The sequence below is a fragment of the Perca flavescens genome, chromosome 18 (assembly GCF_004354835.1).
Source record: "Perca flavescens isolate YP-PL-M2 chromosome 18, PFLA_1.0, whole genome shotgun sequence".
Classification (NCBI taxonomy): domain Eukaryota; kingdom Metazoa; phylum Chordata; class Actinopteri; order Perciformes; family Percidae; genus Perca; species Perca flavescens.
In genome coordinates, this window is record NC_041348.1 from 19,135,181 (window position 1) to 19,160,684 (window position 25,504).

Sequence of the window (25,504 nt, forward strand, 5' to 3'; positions counted from 1 at the left end):
GTGCAATAGAACAATGAAATCCGTGCGGCAGTTGCTGGTTGTATTTAGCCGCTAGAAAGTTCCGTCAGAGCTCCGTTTTACCAGTGGCAGTTGGTAGATGTGTTTAGCTGCCAATAGGTGACTATAAGCCGGCTACAGGCACCGCCAGATGACGGCCCTTTCAGGGGCCGTGGTAGTAGAGTTTAGCCAGAAAAAGTAAGCGTCATGACACCAAAATGACTAGTTAAGTTTAGGAAAAAGATTGTGGTTCCCGAGGAACAAACAAGCGTTTCCCAGGTGAAAATATTTAGTTTTCGCCACGAAGTGAACTCCGCTCTCCGGCTTGAAAGCGCTGTGTTACATGTTGACACATTATGCTATTTCATTTTGAGATAATTTTTCATTGAATATTGAAGTCCATAAATACATGTTTTGGCATGGCTGGCCAAGTGGCACTATATCCACGGTAGTGAAAGGGGTAATTAATTCTTGCATGTTTTGTTGTGCATGATCAAAACCCACCCACACGTTGATTTTCAAGGCAAGGCTTTTCATTTGTGTATGTATTTATACCTAATTTGTAAGGTAACAAGCAATCTCTGATATAAATGAAACATGAACAGCCAGGTCTCTAAAGGGATACCTTGTAATTCCCTCGCACACATAGCTCATTCCTCTTTCTCGCCTCACACTGTTCATCGGATTGCACATATTGAACATGCTCGCTATGAAAACAGAGTATTCCAATCCATAAACAGACTATTAAATAGTCTAAACAATGGGGTTTGTAATGCAGGTACAAAACCATCCCTGACATCTGATCAATTTTACCATGTAACCATATTGTTGTACAATGATATGCTTGTCATTGGGTAACATGGATGGAGTGAGGAGGCAATTAAAAGGACAGACCCAGATCAAATGCTTGTAATTTATATATAAGGTAAGAACATCATCCTCCACACAATTACTATCCATGTCTGCTTTAAAAAACTGAGAGATTTAAGGACTGAGACTACAGACACCATAAGGATTATGGAGAGAAAAAAAGAGAAAGAGAAAAGAAGTATAACAGTTTCAAAGACAAAACCCAAGTGGAAAGTTAAAATGACAAGGGGGAGAATAACTTCAGGAGGAACATGGTTTGGCTATATACAGAAAGAGAAGAGGAAGAAAAACAGGGAAAGAGAGATGGGGAGGAAGACACAAGCAACTGCAGGACTAAAAGCCTGTGACTGGGTTTCCTCCTGTCTATGAATAATGGATGTGGTGAATGGGAGCCAGCATATGTATTTAGATGGCTTTATGTATTACCCTCTCAAAGTGGTAAGGAGGAAAGTGTTTTATTAGAATGTAACTTAATGCCAAATTAACCTTTAACACATTTACACTGTGAGATCATGAGTCTCTGTTTTAATACAGGCTCCAATTAAATGCATCTGGACTGAGGACCATCAAACACTAATCTAATCTTAAATAGAAACTTGACAGGTGCTATACTGTGCTGTACTGTACATTGGCAGGTATAGTTGGTTAGATAATGAGAAACAGGAACATTAAAATGAATGTTACATAATTTACAAAGCTGAAAACATTTGACAAACCAACACAGCCATTACGCCAGTCCCTGGAGCTCTCCTCACCATATTCCTAACACTACCTCAAAGCAATCAAAGTGTACTGTACTACTGTACTGTGTGTGTGTGTGTGTGTGTGTGTGTGTGTGTGTGTGTGTGTGTGTGTGTGTGTGTGTGTGTGTGTGTGTGTGTTCCCTCTTCTCTCCTGACACACATGCACCCTCTGGCACTGATATCAAACAAATCTTTTCAAAGGTAGGACCACGGGAGATTAGCCACCGTTGGCCTCTAATGCGTTTCAATGTGCCAACCAATGCAGAGTCAGGCCTACTTTCAAGGACAGGTACCTGTAAGCTGCCAGCGCAGCAAGAGTCAGTATAATGCCAGCCGTGCAGTAACACATGATTGGCTGTATACACACCTCAGTAACTGGTGTGTGTGTAAAAGATTGAATGTTAAACTACAAATCGGTGCACAGAAATGCCGTACGAGAAAGAGAATAGGATAGTATTTCTAGAATCAGTCAAGGTAGGATTAGTCTGATTTTGTGCTTACTCACACACTGGTTCATTAGCATAGTTAGGGAAGTCAAATGAAAGGTAACATTGAGAGAGACTCACCTAGAAGAGGAAAACAGACACTAGAGTCAGAAAAAAAACATACCAGATTGCTAATTTCTGTATGCATCTTCTTAATGATACCATCATATTACAGAACTACAACACCAGCATCGATAGATATATTTAAACTGATGGATTGAGTTATCTATACAGCACTCCATGCTGGCATGAATTCTGTTGTGTCTGCTTTTGGACTAATTAGATACACCGTTGGTACACTGTATGGTTGTCACTTTGCCAATAGCACGCCAGAGAAGGGCGTCTTGCCAAGTGTCATGCAGCATATAAAATATTAATCGGAGTGCTGTCCTTTGCTCTTAGATTAATGCGAGACTGAAGGCCAAGTATAACCAGCACTAAACTGGAGGCTGCCAGAGAACTAGCACACACACACACACACACACACACACACACACACACACACACACACACACACTGGTGGGTTGCACTTTGTAAAGCATCTGCATTTTCTCTCTACCCTGATCTCTGACACATGCACACAAAGGACAGCTGGGTGGCATAAGCAAGAAGATGTCCTTCAGCAGGAGGACAGAGGTTGAAGGCCCTGTGTTGGTGAGCATCTGCACTGCTGAAGTGTCCTCGAGCAAGATGGAAAACAGAAATAAATGAAATATATTTGTCAAGTGTGAAGAACAAAAGACAAAAAGTGTTGGCAGAACAAACATCATACTGATGATATGCTGTTGTTAGAGCCACACAAGTAATAGTAAAAATTAGGTACAATTTGCATGATGGCACTACATAAAGGGTTAAGGGGTCATTAAGCTCAAGATGCTTTCCTCCCTTTGGTGCACGGGGCACAAATTATGCTTTCGTCTAAATCGCTGTGAGGGTCTGCCTCTGCATGACGTATATTTCATTAAGCCCCTTGCAGACATGGGCATACATTTTGAAAATACGCAACATTTAAGATTGTGCAGACTGGGGGGACCTGGGTAGCTCGCCTGGTAGAGTGTGCGACCATACAGAGTGGCTGAGTCCTCGCTGCAGCAGCCTCGGGTTCGGTTCCAACCTGGGGCCCTTTGCTGCATGTCATTCCCCATCTCTCTACCATTTAATGTCTAAGCTGTCCTATCGAATTAAACACCTAAAGAAATGGCAAAAAAAATAGCAAAAAAGCAGACTGATGCACCAACGGCGAGACGTAGCGTAAACAGATCTGTGAGCATGTCTGTTGTCCACCCTTCTGGGGATGTCCATTTTGGCATATATCAGGGCCTTTATTCTGCATTGCAATTGTGATGGCAATCTAGCCTCGTCTTTTGATGTTTATATTACTCCTGTACAAGTAAAACATTTGGCCTGAGGAAAAGTCAAGGGGTCATGAAAAACATGAAGAATTATCCTCTAGTTCGATGATTTTCAACCACTGTGCCGCGGCACACTAGTGTGCCGTGAGAGATCGCCCTGTTTGCGGTGAGAAATTATCAGATTTTACTTAATTGGTCCAACAACTTTTTTTATTGAGTTACTGCAAATAATTTGCCATTGTTGCGCATCTGTGCCTGCAATATGATGACTTGCAGATAAATTAAATACTATTCTGTATCAGTAGGTGACAGTATAGCGCAATAATGACCTTGTTGATTTAAGACAATAGAATTACTGCCAGCAGGGCTCCTGACTGTGACCAAAATTTGAGAGTGTGCGACTGAATTTTACATCCAGTCTCACATGTGCGACCAGTAAATTTGCCCCCTTTTTTACACGTTAAACCTTGAAATTTCGGTACTTGAGAGCGCGTAAGCTCAAGCTTATCTGTCAAAATGGACAGAGAGCAGAGCTCTGACACAAACACACACACTTGCACACACGCAGAGCTGCAGACGGTGCAAACTACGTGGGCTCTGCAGTTTTGTTGAAGTCACAGTGAGTCACGGAAATGCAGATAAACTGTTTTTAAGTGTGATTACAGTTTTTCATAACTTAATGCAGACAGAGTTTGCTGTGATATGAGATTAATGGCGAGCCAAAAGCGGTCGCGGTGCTGTTGACGTTACACTTCCTCGGAGCAAAGCAGCCAGGCACAAGGAGTGGTTTCTCTGCCCTGGGGACTGACTGACAGGCTGAGGTTCTAAGGCAAGGCAACTTTATTTCTACAGCACCTTTCAGCAACAAGGCAATTCAAAGTGTTTTACATGAAACAATAAAGAGCAGTTAAAAAAATAATATACAAATACAATAATAAAAAAATATATATTTGTTTTTACTGTCATGACAGCGATGGGGCTGTGAGTTTACCTTATATGTTGCATCTTCAAAAGTGACACTGAATTTGAAACAGCACATTGGAATTTATGCATCTATTATCAAAGTATTTATTAGTAATAGAAATGTGAATATTTGGTTAGCACGTTGATTTATGGTGTGTGTAGGGCCGAGATCATTGATGTAAGCCTGCAAAAGCAATGGATACATTTTTATGAATGAAAAATGCAGATTCTGATCTTATTAGGCTACAATGCGTCATTTTGTAAAATTTTTGGTTGGTGGTGTGCCGTGGGATTTTTTGAATGTAAAAAATGTGCCGTGGCTCAAAAAAGGTTGAAAAACACTGCTCTAGTTAATGCACTAAAATCCCAACCCTGACCAAAACAAGTGGTATGGGTGTTTGGATGAATGTAAGCATATGAGAATCATATTAATACTTTGAAAGGATGAAAAGACCCCTTACACACTTGTAAATGACTTTCTACAGAGATCCTTCTTTTCACTGCAATAGTATTAGACACAGTACATCTTATTTAAATACAGCACATGCACATTTTTAAACTATAAAATACCAGATTAGCATGTCGTAATGATGGAAATTATTTCAACATGTTGCGCGTGCACACACACACACACACACACACACACGAGTATGCCAGGGGAACAGACAGGGGCTGGACAGCAGAGAAACAGGGACAGTGGATTAATGCAGGTGATGAATTAGATTGGATTAAGTAATTCAGGAGTGCAGAAAGGAGGACCTTCTGTCTGAGTGACAGGACTAATAAAAAGAACACACATTCACACAGACAAACACACCACGCACTTGATTAAACAACAGCGCTTTGATGACTCACTAGTCCATCTGTGCAGTATAAAAATGTGCGCCTATGACACACACAAACACCACCTTACTTACATGTTTGTGTTACTTTATTTCTGTAGTGCTATGGATTATAACTGTCCAGTTGAGAAAGAAGAGAGAGGATGGGGAAGAGGCAAGACACAAACGTCATCTCATCAAACACCATATACGTACAGGCCTTCAGAGGGATGGGTCTATAGTGAATGCATAGTGCAACAAAGGCAGTTACATAAGTCAAAAGGATTGTCCCTGCTTGTGAACGTTATTGTGTTTATATACATGTGGCATGCAGTGTGGAGGGCACACAGGACAGGTTTCATCACTGTGTGTCAGGCAAAGTGCTTATAGCGTGTGGAAGAGGAAAAAGAGCGAAGGAGTGAGAGCAAGAAAAAGAAAGAGCATCTTCCTCGCTCTGCTACTAATCCCCTCAGTCGACCCTCCGCCTCTCTTGCTGGTACAATCTCTGTCATTTTCATCTCTATCGTCTCTCTCTGATCTCTCTCTCTCTTCTTATTTCCTCCTCCCTCATATTCCATCGCTTCTCCAGGGTGTCTGCTAGGTAGCCCAACCATGACGGCTGATATTCAGCACACACAAACGTATATTGTAACTACACCCGTTTGTGAGCTGTGCATACACATGACTGGCAATAACGTGACTCCTATGTGTTGGCACCTCACTGGTACTGTTCTTTGAAACCAGGACAACATATGACTGTGTGAGTGTGTGTGTGTCTGTGTGTACACAGATGTATTTGTTATTATTTCTATTGGTCTTGTCCTCTCTAGAAATTTAGTAGTAGACATTTCCATGGGAGTAGTTTTATTTCTCCACCTCTGCCCAAAAGAGAACAGGAAGGAAAAGTAAAGTCAAATGTATTTATAAGGATGACTTTTGAAATAAATGCAATTGATCCAAGTACTGCAATTAAAGCTATTAAAATAACAAGCTGCTTTTTCAGTTGTGATTTTTGGTGAGCATTATACTGTAAAGTATTCCTAATATTTTGCCACATCCATATAATATTGCTCCTCAATGAAGTGGACAAAAATTCTGAAAATGACGTTTTTTTTATAATGCAACACAATCAAAAAGCACAGACTCAAAGTGTAAGAACAAAAGAACAACTGAACTAGAGTATTCCATTTAGCATTGCAATAACATTGTCGGACTAACAATTGACAGTTTAAAAATAAATATCACAATTGATGCAGCAGAACCAGAGATATCATCTTTTTTATTCCACACATTATTCTCCCTAGTCAATACCTGGATGGTGCCTACATTATCCAATATGCAACATGACCACCAACAGTTTGGTCAGAGATTCAGATGTGTTATGCTAGTCGTGGCTAATGTAGCATCAAACAGAGCAGCTAATGTAGCATAATGTAGCATCAAACAGAGACAAGGAGCAGGCTACAGAGGTCTGGTAAGATGACTCCTTTCTAGCTCCACACCCTAAGATTTTTATCATTTTCAAAACTGTAGTCAAACTTTAAGTGACATCACTTGAGGCAATTTATCAGATTTCACAAAACTCCCTCTGGAGACACAAAAGGCTTTTTTTTACATATACAGCAGCTTTACCCAAAAAAGATTTTGTCTATAAGGTCTATTATCTATTTAATTAATGATAGCTTAAAATTACTTCGTTCAATCAAGTCAATCAAATGACAGTTAATCCTTGTTTCGGTTCTCTAGTCATACTGTGTTCCAAAACGAGAGCCTGCAGTCATCCAAGATAACTGCTTTCAAGTTTAACTAATTTATTTGCCCCCTGCGTTCAAAGAACTAAAATAGATGAGGATTAAGAGATCATATTTATGAACTGGCTAACACTATATTATACTGGATTAATTAAAGCTGTAATACATATTTTTCTTGTTGTTCTTTGCTGTAAAGATAAGGGAGTATCTAGTATTATGTTTCTGAAGTTCTTTCAACCTATTGTTGTGTGTATGCAGTATATGCAATATATGTATCACAGGACCAAGGTGGAAGATATTTTTCACAACAAAAAACATAAAATGTGAACTGACATTGGGTCTATAATCTTGTAAAAGATCTTGTTTTGGACAATCTTTTTAAAGCATGCAAGTTGCACAGGAGCCATGGATGCATTAGTAGGGAGAAAAATCTGAGCACCACAGGTCTTATTCAAAATGATTTAGGGTGTGTGTCTGAGTCCCAAAGCTGTCGCATCACGTCAGTCTCCAAATCACTGTAAGCAAACAACATCATATACAAACCCAAATGGAAATTGATGCTCATGTACAAATGTACGCATATGCTGACAGAGGTGCGCACACACACACACACACATATATACACTCTTCACGGATTAACCCTAACCCTAACACCACCAGATACTGACTGGTTTTCAGACCCCCCCCGCCCAGTACAGTAAAACTGCACATTTTAGAGAGGCCTTTTATTGTGGCCAGCCTAAGGCACACCTGTGCAATAATCATGCTGTCTAATCAGCATCTTGACATGCCACACCTGTGAGGTGGATGGATTATATCGGCAAAGGAGAAGTGCTCACTAACACAGATTTAGACAGATTTGTGAAAATATTTGAGAGAAACGGGCCTTTTGTGTACATAGAAAAAGTCTTAGATCTTTGAGTTTAGCTCATGAAAAATGGGGGCAAAAACAAAAGTGTTGGGTTTATAATTTTGTTAGGTATATATATATATATATATATATATATATATATATATATATATATATATATATATATATAGACAGCTACACACAACTGCCTCTTCCTGGTTCTTTTCCACATAATGAAGCTCAAGCTTCCTCAAACACACAGAACACACAAGTTATGTACAAACACCCATGAACACTCGCAAAGGACACACATACATTAAATGCACACACTCATAACACAGCCTGCTACAATGGTCTCAGCCATTAAAAATGCATGGCAATGCAGCAACAGTTTCTAAAAATGAGAACCAGAGGCCAGCTGCTGATTGGTGCAGAGAACTGCCTACTGAGAGTGAAGGTGAAATCTCTCCCACAATGTCATCTTAGTATAAGACAATGAAGCACACAGTATAGCCAATTACATTAAAGCTAGTCCTTGCTTTATTGTCTGTGGCTTAACTGTCAGCAAACGGGTTAACAGCATGTGTTATCTCTCAAGATGCTAATATTGTCAGGTCTGCGGCAGTGCCAGCCAGGGTTAATGTGCTCACTGTTGTCCTCCCTCATCGTGTTATCAGCAATCATCGACACCCTAGTCTAATGTGAAAGCAAAAGTGTTGCCAAGCACCAGACAGGAAGAGAAATCACGGCAATAGACCCCAGTCAAGGCTTAATGGGGGCCTAGTGGCACGGCTAGCTGAGACCTCTCACACTGCTTGTTCATCATTCACTCCCGCTGGTGTCTGGGAGATGGCAAGGGCTTCTGGCTTATCAAACAAATTAGCTGCTTCATCACTGAAATAAAAGTGGTGATGCACAAGCTGCAAGGTTGTCCTTTCCTACACAGGCTGTCATTATTATGTTATGGACCAAAGAAGTAGAAATGCAATGCTTTGTATGTGGTTTAGTAGAGACATGGGGGGATCTGCAGTGCTCCGTGTGCTGGGTAAAAAATAATGGGCGTCTCCCACCTCCTAGGGGTCTGACACTTCGTCCTGCTCATATAGCGGGCAAAAAATCAACGTGTGGTGGCTTCTGCTTGGACAGCGGTCTGATTACAAGTGGGTCAGGAGCCAATTGTTGCCCTTCCAATCTCTGTAAATCCTTCCCACACAACAGTAGGGCTCTGAATCACAGAGCTGAATGGCTATGACCACTTTGGCTCCCCTCCATATGCAGACACTCCTACAGTACACTCTATCTCCTTCTAATTTCTCTTCCTCCTCTTCACTTTTCTAAACTTAGATCCAACTTTGTCAGTCTGCGGCGATTTCATCCCTCCACTCTTCCTGTTGCTTTTCCTCCTGTTTCCTGGCTACAGCTGTAGAAATTCAGGCCTGGTTGTGCTGCACTGAATGACAAACCAAGGACACATCTGTAGCACTTTTAGGTATTTGTATCTTTGCAGATTTGCACCATGTTGAGATATTCTAGAAGTCTCCAGCATCACAGCGGACATCACTCCTGCTGAGTCTGCCAACTCCCACTCTGGATGATGCTAAAGCAAACAGACACAACGTACCATCTTTGTCTCTGGACAAACATACATACAGTAAGTTTAACTCAATTCTTATTCTCCCCCATCCTCCTCCCCCTTACATCCTCTCAAGTCCTGAGATGTCTGTTTCAGCCCTTTTGCCCCTCCCCCGCTATTCCCACATCACACATCACAACATAATCCACATTCTGCTTCAATCAGACGGAAAAGCACAAACAGCCCCTCAGCCAGTCACGTTCCACACACAGACACACACATGCTGGACATTAAACACACTCATACTTAATTATACTGTAGGCCTACTGTATATCACACACACCAACAGGCTGAGAGCTGAGGAGGGGGGAAGGGCTGTGCGCATGACAGCCATGTGGCAGGGTATTAAAGCCTGAATCATCATGTCATGCAACACATGTGTGTCTTCCCTGCAGGCGCTCAGCATGACAGCATACGAAAGGGCAGCCTAGGAGCAACAGGTGGATAAACATCATCGCAGCTACCAGCAGGGCGGAAGACGACAAATGTCAAGATTTGCGTAGCTCTTATTGAAAAGTAAATATGCTGCCAAATTCTGGGCAGAATCACAGCCTCAGCCAGCTAAAGTTAGTCTAGGACATTGGCTTTACTCAAGGAAAGTCCAATTCAAAATGTCATCTGTTTAGGTTGACAGCAGTGAGGCTTAAAGTGCTCATATTATGCTTTTTGGCTTTTCCCCTTTCCTTTATTGTGTTATACATCTTTTTGTGCACGTTATAGGTTTACAAAGTGAAAAAGCCCAAAATCCACCCGAAAGGCACTTAACATCTTCCAGAGAAAACACTGTTCACAAACTGCTCCAAACTCTATGTTGTAGTCCAGCCTTTACTTCCGTGATGAATGTGCATCCCTTTGTAACACATGTTATAATGCTCGCCTAGCTGCTAGCATGGCACTCCCTCATACTCTGCAACTGACTAGCTAGCTGTACTTACTGAGCATGTGCGACTCCCAACAAAGATGGTACAGAAGTGAGATGTCTCACTCTGTAGCTAAAATAGAGAGCTCAACACACAGGGTGAAAAGAGGAGCTGCAGCAATGTGCAGTACAACAAAAATATGGTGTTTTCTGAAAATTAAACCACATAAACTTATTCTGGTAAAACCTCTAAATACAATTATGAACCTGAAAATGAGCATAATATAAGCACTTTAAGTCACTGAGTGGATATTTAAAGCCCTCTCTCTTGAGCTGAGGATTTTTTTTCTTCAGAAATTTGTTTGTGATGCCACTGTCAGCAAGAGGAGAAAGTACAGAAACACCGCAGGCCCATGATGGGTTGCCAGTCGAGGGAGACAAAATAAGGGCAGATCCCAAAGTGAGGCTGTGATCGCAATGACTTCAGCTGCATTTTCACTCACACACCCACACACCCACACACCCACACACCCACACACCCACACACCCACACACCCACAGTCCTCAACAAGCGCTGAAGCTGCTTCAAGCACTGTGGTGTACCAGTTTGTTTACTGATACATCCAAGATTTCTCCCAAAAATCAAATTATATAACAATCTCGTAGGATGAATTACTGTTTCCTCTACAGTTAAGTGAATTTGGACAATTTGAAATTCACATTGTTTAAACCTGCAATAATCAGGCTGTGTGGGCAGCGGAAACAAGCTGTTAGTCCAACACTGACATATTAGCACTTTTTAACTCCTGAAGGAAATATCTGGCTCTAAATGCTCCACTATGTTCATCGGCTAGTCGCCAAGTTTATCTGACTGCCGTTTAGTGCTGGAAAGCTGGTTTTCAGAGCTGCCCGGTTCAGCTGAAAACATTGTGATGAGAGAATAAAGCAAAACAATAATGTTGTGGGCCAGAAAACCTAAACGAAAGTGTTATTTTATTTTATTTTAAAAATCTCTTTTTCAAGAGTGTCCAGGCCAAGATAGGCAGCAGTACAACCACACATACAGTACATACAAACACAAAATACACAAAAACACTAGAAATATAAAATAACTGAAACAGCAAGTCCTTCAAAGTCAACCACAATCCTAAACACATCAGGCAAAACACCTACAGCCAGATGTGGCTGCCTCCAAGTCAATCAACATCCTCTCAAAAGCAACCAATGAGACCAGCTCAGTAAGTTTCATGGGTTTCTGTAACTTGTTCCATGTAGAGGGAGCAGCAAACTTAAAGGCCTTTTTCCCCAGCTCAGTTCTAACCTTTGGAACCGACAGAAGGAAAAGATCCCGGTACAATTTACACTGATATAGGTCAAAAGGTAGGATGGAAGGAGACCTAAAATAGCCTTGTATATAAAGATATGCCAGTGTTGAAGTCTCCGTGTTGATAGAGAAGGCCATCCAACACGTTCATACAGTTCACAATGGTGAGTGAGGGCTTTCAGACCAGTGATGAACCTCAGAGAGGTATACAGCGTCCAGTGCATGTAAACTTTGAGATGAAGCATGCATGTATAAAACATCACCATAGTCAAGTACAGACATAAAAGTGGCAGCGACCAGCCTCTTTCTAGATTCGAACGAAAGGCAGGATTTGATCCTGAAATAAAACCCAGTTTAAGTTTTAATCTTTTTGCTAGTTGTTGAATGATAGGTAAAAGAAAGAGATTCATCAATTAAAATACCAAGATATCTGTACTTAGAAACACATTCAATTTTCGTACCTTGGGAAGTGAGGATTGAAGGCAGAGTTGATTTAGATTTCGTATTTCAAAAAAAGCATGACTTTAGTTTTTTCTGCATTTAAAACAAGTTTTAAATCACAAAGATTCTGTTGAAGCGTGTTAAAAGCAAGTTGTAACTGGGGGAGGGTCTGGTCTGCGGTGGGTGCAGAGCAATACAGTACAGTGTCATCAGCATAAAAATTTAATTTTGCATTAGACACGTTATGATCAAGCAATTGTTTCGGCCTTTGACTCTGTACTTATTAATTATATTGGTAAACCCCTCACAAAAGAGGTTCCAGGTACTTTCAACTTCTGTACTGACATTAATTTTTTCCAAGTCATAGTTCGATAAATCATTAAGGAATTCTTGTTCTGAGAAGTGCTTCATATTACGTTTGATGATAATGCGTGGTTTAGTTTTAATTAATTTTAGAATTTCTAACTGTTGCTACGACGCAGTGGTCACTGATGTCGTTTGCAAATTTGGAAGCAGTTGAGTACTTATGAGGAACGTTAGTTAGAATCACATCTATTAGCGATGATTTTTCCGGGTTTTTGAAGTTTGGCCGTGTGGGACTGTCAACAATCTGAAAAAGATTTAATGAATCACAGTAAGCTCTGAAATCATCAGATACTGGTTGTAACCAGCTCTAATTAAGGTCTCCGAAGGCTACTAGTTCCTTAGAGTTAAAATTAGAAAGGAGTTGCATTAAGGAGGGCAGAGCACCGCTAACAGCTGAAGGTGTCCTATAACAACTAACAACCGTTATACTAAGTGATTTAGAGACTTCGAGCTCTAAGGCAAAAAATTCAAACTGTTTAACTAATGATTTTGACAACAGTACATTAACTTGATATTGATTTTTGACGTGGATTGCTACACCCCCACCTCTATTAGGGCGATCAGTCCTAAAAACATTATAACCACTAATATTGATTTCTTTATCTGAAACCAATTTACTTAACCAGGTTTCAGACAAGACAAATACATCAGCATCTGGAGAGTGAGCCCAGATACGCAACATGTTTATTTTAGGAACAAGACTGCGTACATTCAAATGAAAAAAACCAAGACCAGATCTTTCTTTAAAATCTGCCGGGGTGTTAAAACTTATAGGGGTGTCTGGGCCTGGGTTGGGCTTCACATTCCCTGACATCAACAGTAATAAAACAATTAAACATTTGTGCTTAAGTGATTTCTTGTACGGTTCATTGCTTCTCCGTCCAAAATTGGAGTCTTGGAGCAAACAAGAGATAGTGGTAAAGTTGTCACATATCGTTAAAAGAAGCTATAAAGCTCCACAGAGCTGAGGGGAACTACAGAGGTGCGCGATAACCCTCTGGGGGTTCATCACTACGAGCAACTCTTTTCACATACAAGTAGCCATGCTATCTATTGGTAATGTTCATTATAGTAGCTTTTAAAAGTATTTAAACACCAAAAACCCAAATGGGTTTAAAGCTGTTTTTATATAAATTATAAATGAAAAATGTCAGCAATGACGATAAAAATTCTAAATGCCCTCGCTTGGTTTTTAACCGATTTAACCAAAAGATGACTTAAACCAGTTTGATGACATCTTAAGATTTGAAAGAAGTGGTCTAGCCTAGCCTAGCCCAAACCCCTGATATCTGAAGGGCAATGTTTGAGTAAAATGTTGTTTCAGAGGTCTTTCCACCTTGAGAAATATTTCTGTTGGGAGAACATAGCCATGACTGTAACAAATATTTTCTTACGATAATAATAAGCACATATTTTGGACTGGTGTACAAATGTAAACACTAGCTAATATTTAGCGTGCAACAAGGTGTATGTGCTGCAAGGAGGGCAGTCCTCTTCTCAGCTTGAGGGAATTTAGCGCAGTTAAAACAGTAGCAAGTGAAATATCTAGTTATTGTACAGTATGTATTCCTTAATATGCCTATAAGCAACATTACCCACATGGCCACACTGCCTTTGTAGGCTTGTTAGCTCCAGCTGACAGAGACACTAATATTCTCCAGCTGGAGTTGGTTTAGTTGAGTATGTAGAAATTAGCCCCTTAGCAAAGAAGGTAAAAAAGCATGAAATAGAACAGTCAGACTCAAATTGTGTTATACTACATCTGCAACTTTAGCTTTGAAAGAATAAAACTATAGAAAATGTGTGTATCTGCCATAATAGATTGTTCACCTGGATGCACGTTTTGCTGGATATTACAGTAAGGTCTTTCTGAGGCTACTACACATAAAAGTAGAACCTCAGGTAAGGACACATGCCTACTGTATGTATACTGCTAAACTCACATACTATGTCTGCAGGAGCCTTGGCATACACATACACCCTCATCTCTGCACACATAAACACAATGACAGGCAATTCCTCAAGGTCTGGTACCACAGGAACCTCTCTGTCTCTGTATGTGTATGTGTATGCGCATGTGTGTGTGTGTGTGTGTGTGTGTGTGTGTGTGTGTGTGTGTGTGTGTGTGTGTGTGTGTGTGTGTGTGTGTGTGTGTGTGTGTGTGTGTGTGTGTAGAGGAGCTTGCAGACAGAATAAGGGCGTTTAGTAAGGTCATAACCAACCATTTACACCGCCCATGGTCATTAGGTGCTCATGGTCGCCTGTAAGCCTTTAAACCAGAACAGTCTCTCTCTCTGTCTCTTAACACACCTGTTATACTGCAAACATACAGCAGCTTAGAAAAGGGTTGTTGCAATGGCACAATGTTATCCTGAACTAGTATACCATACTAACTGACTAAGTGACATAATATCAGTCAATCAGGTTCTCTGTTTTATATCATTGTGAATTAGATACCTTCAGGTTTTTGGAAAAACAAACAAGGAATGATTTATGATTTAAGAAAACAATAAATGGATGATCCATTTTTACATAATGTCTTCAGCATGACCACCACTGTAAACACCGTGAATTTGGATTTTTGCAATAGTTGCCTCTTTGTTGCAGTCATAGGTATTGTTAAGGTGTCAATATGTTGACTCCAAGGAATTTTACTTCTCAAAGTGAAATATTGTTTCAAGATTAAAACAGTAAATGGTGTATGATCCTCTCACCAGTTACCTTACCATGTATTCCCAGACTGTTGGGAATAAGAAAATAAGCATAGGAGGTACAGTATATGTATTGGAGGCAGTATTCAAACAAAGGTGGACTTAAACTATTGGCTCTCAGTCTAGAGCAGAGATCTTCAATAGGGGGTCCTCAGAGTTGGTGCAGGGGGGCTGCCAAATTATGTGAAAAAAAAATATCTTTTTGAATTATTATTTTTTTATAAAATAGGTCATTAATTTGACCTATATGTGAGAAAAAAAAATTATTTACACATTGAAGATAAGCACACTATAGGTAAGGTAGCTACTATGGAAGCCTTACAGTTAAGCTTAAGGATTAACTTTGCCTTCCACATGTATTACATTACATTACATGTAATTTAGCTGATGCGTTTATCCAAAGCAACTTCCAGTAAGTGCATTCAACCATGAAGGTACACGTATGGTACGTTTAACGTTAAAACATGATCTATAAATAATAACCATTTATTTGTATCTATTCGGCCCAGTTTAACTCAATTGTACAAACTATACAATATACGAATGTAGTGGGGAAACCCTACTCTATCTCTCTTTCAACTAAGGAGTTCCTGGCCTAAAAAAGATCCCTCTGGTCTAGAGTACAAAAGATGATTACATGACATGGCAACAAAACCTAGCCAAACGCTTCAATAGCCCCTGTTTGACCTGTAATCAGGTTTCACAAAGATTTAGGGTTTGCGCTTAACTCCTCAACTAGTATGCATGTGGACATGTGCAGCAATTGCTCAATTCATTATGCTTACCGTATCTATGGAGAGCATCATGATATCACATCCTAACAGCTACACTATAAGTACCCCTACATGCATAGCGTAAATGATCTGATTAGACATTGGCACACCTTAATGCATAAATTAAGAACAAAATAAGCTCTGTAATGCTTTATCATACAAAGATAAGGATCATATTAATACCACCTACTGTATGTGTTACGTAAACGTTAATGTTTGCTAATTAATTATAGTTAATTCATCATGGTAGGGCATTAAGTGCATGTGGTGAACATTAAAAGAACCTCTTGCAACACTGAGACAGAACGATAGTTATAGAAAGGGAGAAGGTTACGAAAACAAATTATAAGAAAAGAAAGTTAACATGAGAAAATATATGACAACATTAAAATGAGAAGGGAGCAGAGCCCCCTGAGACAGAGTGGAAGATTACAGCAGCTCGACAAAAAATAATGAGTTGCAGAGAATCAGCAGGGGGACCAGGAGCACAGAGAATAAGTAAAATCCCATTACAGAAATCCTACAGTCCTAAAACAACTAAACAATTATATCTCTGGGAATGTGAATTGAAAAGGGATTTCTTAAAAAGCAGCATGCTGTAAAACAGGAGATGAGGTAGAGTAAGAATAAAAAAGGGAGAAATACTTCAGTTATTTCAGCGCTTTGGCTCTGCTGAGACCTGGAGGTCACATGAAGAGCAGGGAGAAAATCGAGATGACAAAATCTTTGTGCTTCACTGCATTCTGTAAGCCAGTCCCCTTACAAGCACCATGGGGACAGTGCCAACCTGACAGCAACCGTTAGACCTAACCCTGCCACACTTCCACACCTCAAGCAAAACCACCAAGTGTCAGCCATTGACACTAATGTTATATTCAAACACCTGAAAAGAAATTCTTTTCTTCTTCTCTGCTCATCAAATGCAGTGTTTTCATTTAGGTCACCTTGAGAATAAACAGTTATAACAGAGTTATTCAGTTATGACGTTTTCCAATATTAAAACTATGTCTCACTCTGTATTTCAATTATTCTCTAGACAGCAGCAAACATATGAAGCTTCAGTCCCAGACCTATGGACGAACACATGCTTACAGACCAGATACTGAAGGTAATTCAAAGACATCACATTCTGATTTAACCTCAAAACTGTATTTAAATTAATCTAATGCGGCGAGTTCTCTGTCGCTGTCATGTATGATTTGATACATGACAGCGACATTTCACTGAGACGCTAGATTTAGTGTGTATGATAAAGTGATATTTACATAACTGGACAGGCAAGAGCTACTAGTGCATGCCATAATGTGCTCAGGGTCAAGTCACAAACAACAACTAGTACTACACTGCCTTATTTATAGACAAAGGGCAACCTGGGTCATTTATCTTAGTTCCCACACTTGTAAAGAAACTGCCGTTTATATAGGATTTTATAAGTACTAGCATTTAATCCTTGGAGATTTCCTTGTGTCATGATAATGAAAGCCTCAGACTTATAAATGAAGCACAATTTGAAATCAATACAAGATATAGTTTTACCATGTGTTGCTGATGTACACATACCATAACTCCTGAATCAGACGCTGTGCTCAGTGACACAAACCAAATTCAATTGAGTGCACATGCTCACTTACTTTGGAAACGTGACTCTTGACAATGAGGGACCTCTGTGGTATGGAGAGTGGGCAGTGGTCAAACCCTTTGATCATGACAGCGCTGTTACAATAGAGGACTAATATGAGTGCAAATCAATACAGTAGGTACATGGTCCTCACAAGTGACCCCAGCAGTGCTGAAAATGCAGATGTGTGAAACCCTGTCATAAATCACAACAGGCTGACAGCACTGTGACCCTGGTTGTTACTGTCTACAAGGTTTAGGTGTGCAGCATGTTTGTTTCCAAGAACACTACACACAAAATTGTTACTTGAGGCTGAAATCAGAAATCAAAAATTATTGTAAAATCATCACCATCATCAGTACCTCCAAACAGCTAAAGGATAATTCTGGTTTATTACATTTTTCTCTTCTGTATTTTCTCTAACATTATACTCACTGAAGATCAAGGCAACATTTTAACATTGAAATAAGTGCAGCCGGGATATGAACAAGCCAACAGTTAAGCCAGATTGTCTAAACTGTGTGTTATCTCAGCCTGGTTCCAGAACTCTAAATTGCTACCCACATTGCTATCTAGTGCCCACTGACGGCTGTTTTCACCATAGATTGTAAAAAACGCTGGACGTAGCAGGAGTGACGTCACCCATTGGTTTGAGGATTACTGCCTCGAGTTTGGCCATCTTGGTTTTTGAAACTGGACGTGACCATATTGGACAAGAGGGTGGAGCTGGGGAGGAGGATGTGGCTAAGCCAGTGTCGTCTATGGTATGGCTAAACTCTACAGAGCTAATCAGGGGGACCTCCGGGCACAGTCATGTGTATGTTTCCATTGGTCAAACTGGTAACCTTCAAAGTCATGTGTCTCACTTGAACACGCAGGACTATCATTTCAGGCAAGACAGGAGCTGGCAGAGATAAAGGACAGGAAGCAAGAGGAGTAAAAGCTGGAGTTAAATGTACACTAAATTATTTAAGAGAACAACATGGCAGCACAACTTTAATCATCCTAAACCCAGATCCCATTTGGGACTTGTCAAGGCTAAAGGACTTAAGCAGGACACACTGTCAGGATATTGGACAGAGAGAGGCAGCAACTGCACTGTTGTGGTAGTGATGCAGCAAAATTTGTTTTCCATTTCTAAAAAAAAAAAAAAAAATACAAACAGAGGCAGTGGAGTGCTTTTTGGAGAGCATGAAACATGAAACCCAGTACACAAGGAGTCTTTGATTAAGAGTACTTCACTACAGTGAAACAGGTACGCGTGTGCAATCATTCACAGACACAGGCATGCACACATAGTGTGTTCCAGTAATGGCGTAAAGTTTATTTGCATTTAACTGACATGAAAGCCGCACCTCAGCCAGCTCTCTGGTGACCTCACTACGGACTCTACTTGTATCCATTTAAAAAAAAAAAAGAAGAAGCCATCTGGCCGACACAAGCAGACTCTTTCAACCCTACCAGCAGCTCTTTAAACACACCCCATTAAACTCTCTCATCAGACGCGTTAAGATGACTTCATTTCAAGCTTTTCTCTTCCCCAATCCTTGTCCCGCGTGTGTGAAAAGTAAAATGAGGTCAACCAGGATGCGATACTAATCCCTCTTGATTTTGTGATACCTCTCCTCTTTCCTAGTCCTTCATCCCCCATATGTTACTGCTAGCTAACCTGTTAACCATTGACACAGGAATGACAAAGTAATGACTTTTCCTAGATATCACCACCGGAGCACAGATGCAACATTGTCAGATGTATGGTAAATTACGACTTGCATTGATCATACATGTGCACAGCGGCAGCAGCTTAACTCCTTTGATGAGACTGTTGCTGTCTCTGTCAGCGCCAAGCTCTGGCGCATTGCATAACTGAACACATACACAAACACACAACCCCAGGCATGGACTGCACTAGGGAGAACATCTAGAAGTCAACCCCAATGAGAAGAGCAAAAATGCGGAAGCGATTAAAGATGAAACAAAACAGACGAACAGAACGAAGAATAAATGAATAAACAAATGATCTGTGACCTGAAAAGAAGCTCCCACACTCTTTTAAGCAACAAACTTAACAAAAGAGAGCTTGACGCAAACACTTTTTCACTATCCCTCTGTCTCTGAAGATGCTGAAGACATGCAAAGAGAAGAAGCCAGAGAGCCTCTGTAATCGTTGATTACAATCAGAAAACCATTACCATAATCACAGACATACAGTATGAATTATGTACAGTCAGTGTTCTGTTAGAGGCATCTGTGAACTTCTCTGTAAAACAAGAGTTATATCACATTACAATTCTTTGGAGATTTCTAACAAACATTGAAATTCCCATCAAAGTTTGTTCACAAAGAGAAATATGCAAGCACACACACTGTGAAGCTGTAGAGATTATAAGCTACAGTACAATCTTTCTATCTTCATTTATACGTACTATACCAATGTAGGGCTGCAACTAACAATTATTTTCATAGTCGATTAATCTGTTGATTATTTTCTCGATTAATCGATTAGTTGTTTTGTCTATAAAATGTCAGAAAATGGTGAAAAATGTGGATCAGTGTTTCCCAAACGCCCAAGATGATGTCTCAAACATATTTGGTTTACTGTCACAGAGGAGAGAAGAAATTAGAACATATTCTCATTTAACAAGCTGGAATCAAAGAATTTTTACTTTTGTCTTAAAAAAATTACTCAAACCGACTAATCGATTATCAAAATAGTTGGCAATTAATTTAAAAGTTGACAACTCATCGATTAATCGTTGCATCTCTATACCAATGAAATTCCAAAATATACTGCTGTGCTACATTTTCTATTTCTTTAAAACGATTTCCATTCAGTAGTCCAGTCAGAGAACTCATGGCTCAGTAAGGTTCTCCTGTGACTGTAGACAAAGCTTGGAGGGTAGAACAGTTACAGAGTGAATCAGAAGGAAGATTAATGATGGAGATATGTCATAGTTAATCTGTGCTACGACCAAAAGCTGCACATGGCCAGTGCCAGTCACAGCAGTTACTGTGTGTGTGTGTGTGTGTGTGTGTGTGTGTGTGTGTGTGTGTGTGTGTGTGTGTGTGTGTGTGTGTGTGTGTGTGTGTGTGTGTGTGTGTGTGTAAACATGTGTGCACCTCTGTCCAAACATTTGCCTCCTGTGTTGGTACACATACAGTATCTGTGTGTGCACATCCACTAACATTTGTGTAAGTCATCAACCATCATATGCTTCTGTCCCTGTGTGTGAAAGCACAAATGTGTGTGTTACCTCTGCCATCTCCGACTTAAAATAAAATAATAACTCTGGGTGTGTGTGTGTGTGTGTGTGTGTGTGTGTGTGTGTGTGTGTGTGTGTGTGTGTGTGTGTGTGTGTGTGTGTGTGTGTGTGTGTGCCCCCATTTGTATGTGTGAGTCCTGTAATGTCCTGCGCCTGCCGATGAGATAATCTGGCAGAGCATGGAGTGACAATTTGATCAATTGCCGGCTCACAGGGAGTCTCTGAGTTATAGTGCTGCCATGTCTCCTGGCCACTACCAGTAAAGAGCCGCCTCTCCCCAGAGATGAGCCGCCACATTGTTACACACACAGCTGCAGACCACCCAGCAAATAAACACACACACATACAAATGACTCTAGTTTGATGGCGGTAAACTGACAAAATCATCCCATAAGGACCCTGCACCATGTATTCTGTCAGGGAGAAGCAGAATCTCCCATTACGTAGTGCTCTGGCAAAAATGGTAATTTCCACCCACATTATGCTTCTCTTTTACACACAAACTAAATCAGCAGAGTATAAATTTCAATTATCAAGGGTGGTGACTTTTTTCTGTTGAAAAAAACAACAACTCTTGTTTATATTCTAAATGCATTCTGTCCAAATAATGGAAAGCTGGTTATTAAGTTTTTTTTAAATTCCTTCAATACCATTGCCATAAAATACCTTACTGTAGTTTGAGGAATAAATGTGTTTTTATTTACAATGATGCCAAACTCCCCAATGCATTAGTATTTGCTATTGCTTTAACACAAAAAGGCATACAAGAACTTTGCCTACCGTCCAAAATTAGCAAAGTCTGATTTCCCAATTTAAGACAGGAAATATCGGACCAAAGAATAAGTGAAGTAAACCACTTGATAGTCAATCCCACAGATTAATTTTGGTTGCTACTGGCAAACGACTGAGGTTCCAATCCCCATCCTACATGTTACTGATGGTGATTCTAATTCCCCCTTTTCTTTATTATGAAGGCGTAGCAGAGACTTTCCTTTATGTTTATGATTATAATGTAGCAAGTGTTTCCCCTTTATATTAGGCTGTATGCTTTGGTTAATGTAGTATTTTTGTCTAGAGGCTGATGGATATCAATTTAAATCATCTTTAGCTCTGATGGAAGTTCACAGTATCATCACATTATATGGTTGATAAGCAGATGCAGCTCATTATGTTTAATTAGGCCCACCTTTTTTGTCTGTTGTTGCTGGCTTTATAATACCAACGCTGTGTGTCAACAACCTGCTGCTGATGTTGGTTAACAGCACAACCATTAAACTACTAGTCTTGTGTTGGCTTTGAGCCATATTAGACACAGCGACAAGTGGCATCAGTGCGATACATTCAGATCAGTCTGTTCAAGAAATAAGGGGCATACAATAAAGAAATAAGGAAGGTTCCTTATTCTTTCTGCAGCCCTACCTCTTATCACAAACACTTTGTCTAACACTCAAAATGAAAAGAAGCTTTTATGATTCAGCATTTTCGAACACAGCATTTCTGCTTATTTTCTAAATTACACTGCTAATCCAATGGATAGCTAATATGCGTGGACTGCTTGCACAGCGAAACCTGTTCTAAATGCTCACAACTTCTTTTCGCTGCTGAGAAATTGTACAGAAAAACAATTGCCAGCAGTGTGTGTGCACTTGGGCATATCTGTCTCAGTGCATTACCACACACAGATCAATAAGGATTCTATTCTTGGCCATTAGATCTTGAAGCAGGGGATAGCCTGCCTCTCTCACTCTTTCAGACCTATTCCCTCTCTCTGTTCTATCGGCCTGTCCTCTCCGCTGGCTCTCCCTCTTTCTCTATTCCCTTTTTTTGCCTCCTCCAGACAACACCAAAGGGACATTGTCATCTTCCCAGCTGGACAGTGGAAGCAGCAGCAGAGTCAGTGGCAAGCATCAAACACGGGACGATTTTGGGGGGGGATCACAGAAGTGATTGGCTTTGTGGCTAGAGGGATCAGCCGTCTCCTCGGAGGACTCGCGCACGCAGACAGACATGTACGCACATATTCACTCGCAAGCACATACACATCCACCCACACCTCCTGTTCCTGCTGTATTTCTCAGTCCTCTGCCACGCTGCCAGGCTGAGGCCCTTGATCTGCCACTTCCTGTAATCCTCCATGGCAGAGGGGTGCAGCCAAATGTCCTGGCAGGCCAGCCAGGCAAACAAACACACATACACACAAGCATGCACAGACACAGTCAGCCGTACATTGCAAGATAATGACCTCCAGGACATACATGTAGATGAGTATCGGCGCAGGAATGCCAGGAAGTCTTTCACAAAAGATGCAACCTGATAAAACATTGACTAAAATACACCACAGAAAAACCCACAAACTGCAGCATAGCAACGCATGAATCGTGAAATCTCTATTATAATCTCCATTCATCTGTGCCACGCTGGTATCGTTGGCATCAGATAAAGAGACAGGGCTGACTAAACAGCAAATGACAAAGGAAGAGAACCAGAACCAAAGAATAGATGGATGACTCCCAATTCACCTTCTCCTGACTCCGATAAGACTATCTGATCCACATCACTCAAACACAAGAGATTCCTCTGTTCATTCAATTTCAAAGTGACCAGTTTCAGCCAGTAGGAACCATCTGACAAGATAATTTCAGCCAAACTCGGGATAGTCTGAGGTAGAATGCGTTCCAATCTCTAAGCTGATTGGGTATAGGCTTCTTTTACACCATGAGTAAAGCTTTTTTTTTATACTGAGTTTACCCAATCTGAAGCTCACACAAGTAATGTACCAGCCAGCAAGACATGAACCCCATTAACCAGTTCAAGCATCAGCCCTGACATAGTACTTCTACCAGAGGAGGGATTTAATCTCCTATTTTCTAATGCATGTGGAGCACTAGTCTCGCATTGCCAGACCTTCCACCACAGCGCTGCAAAAGGAGGGTCTGGCGAGTCCACACAGCATTCTGGGATGGGAGAAGAACGTGCTCTGCTTTATTGGCATTTCTTTAAACCAATCACAATTCAGACTCAACATATAATCTAGCTAGCTGTCTGGATTTACCCTGCAGAGATCTGAGGAGCAGTTAACCATAGTCCTCATAAATTGACCGGAGTTTAAAATGCCAACACAAAGAAAACGGAAGGTACCGGACATCCGGCTGAAATGAAAGACATCCATCGGAATTTCCGGAGCGCCTGAATAATCCCGGAAGTGGACTAGTGGAGCACTGACAGAAACCATGAATTTCTTCATCCAAAGCAGAGCAGCTGTTGAATCTGTAACTCTATAGGAACATTCAGTCATTTCCTGAAAAAGTGTTGCATCATTTGCTCTTCTGTCTCCATCACTCTGCTTTAAAAGAGCAGAAAACATACTGAAGGTATGAACTGAACACTGCTGTCTTTTTAGAAGTCTCTTAGAGACTCTCTTGTCCTCGTCCCTCCAGTGCAGGTGAATGAGACTGAGTCACAGTCATAGCTGCCAGCAGGTGGGAACGAGAGACAGCCAGGTGGACAGCTCTTCATCACGCCGTAATGAGCTGGCAAAGGTTGTCGGACAGGAATGAGAATACATGGAGGACCTGTAAAAGCAGCCTGACACAGGCGAGTATGCGGGCATTCTCTGAAGCTATACGACTCCCCGCGGTGCCATTTCATCACAAGCTGTTGTCCCTGTTTGTGTTAACGTCCTCATATTGCAAGGAAGCCAACGCAAGCTACCTCAACCATTTACTTCTCCAGCTCAATAGCAGCGCATACTTCAATATGCGGCTAAATGTGGACTTTTCAATGACATTTCTTGTGATTTAAAAGGTGTGAGCAGCAGTGTGGCATTATCAGTGAAAGCATCAAAAATGTGGGATTCAAGGGATGCCGAGTTGAGCTTGCTCTTGGTCTATGTTTTAAGCATTATCTTACCATGCAACAACATCTGGAGCTTGTTACCGAGAATTCTTCAGCATGCTCTAAAAATACACTGAAACCCCACATCAACATCTGACTATGGCAGCTCAGACATCTATTCACTTACCTGCTGCTGCCTCCCAGGGATGGAGGGACCCAAAGGAGCTGCCACAGGCCACAGTAACCTATAACATTGGCAATGACAAGTGAAAGGATACAATCTGAGAGCTCCACTCTGGGTGCCAATGGCCAGTATCTTCTGCACGGGGTCGAAAGCCATGGACGATGGCTGATAGGGGAAGCCATGACGGACAGTCTGAGAGATGAGCAGAAAGATGAAAAAAAGAGAATGCGTTATCAATTTCCATTTCACAGCAGGGGTGTTGTTTTGGCAAAAGGATATCACACACATGACTTTGGTAAACAAATGGCCCAGATGGATGTGGAAAGTGTTATGAAATAGAAATGTAAAGCCTGAATGTCACAGACAAGAGAAAAAGAAAGAGAAGAACAAATGCTCTTTCGATGCACCGTTACTCTATTCTTCTCGATAGCTGATATTTGGCTTCGCTATTTAGGATCCTTTTATGATCACAGGCCTATTTTGAGATTTCTTCTCTCCCATTTCACTCTTTTTATCTCGTTTTCCTTTTCTCACTGCTTCCCACATGAAGTCGTGATTTCACTGAAGTCTGGATATATATAAAACACTGAAAACACACTAATAAGGATCATTTGGTTATGATTTGTTTCATGGGCCATCTATTGGAGTGCACTGTAACGTACAGTA

The 25,504-nt window shown here is 40.8% G+C and overlaps 1 protein-coding gene across 3 annotated transcripts in view; it reads right to left on the reverse strand.

Annotated features, from left to right (window-relative positions):
• stxbp5a (syntaxin binding protein 5a (tomosyn)) overlaps positions 1-25,504 on the reverse strand; it is a 105,579-nt gene that overhangs the window by 77,672 nt on the left and 2,403 nt on the right. For all 3 annotated transcript variants that reach the window (XM_028605794.1, XM_028605793.1, XM_028605792.1), the window contains exon 2: positions 24,933-25,030. In XM_028605794.1, coding sequence (XP_028461595.1) covers positions 24,933-25,030 — 98 coding nt within the window. The remainder of the gene's footprint in view (positions 1-24,932; positions 25,031-25,504) is intronic.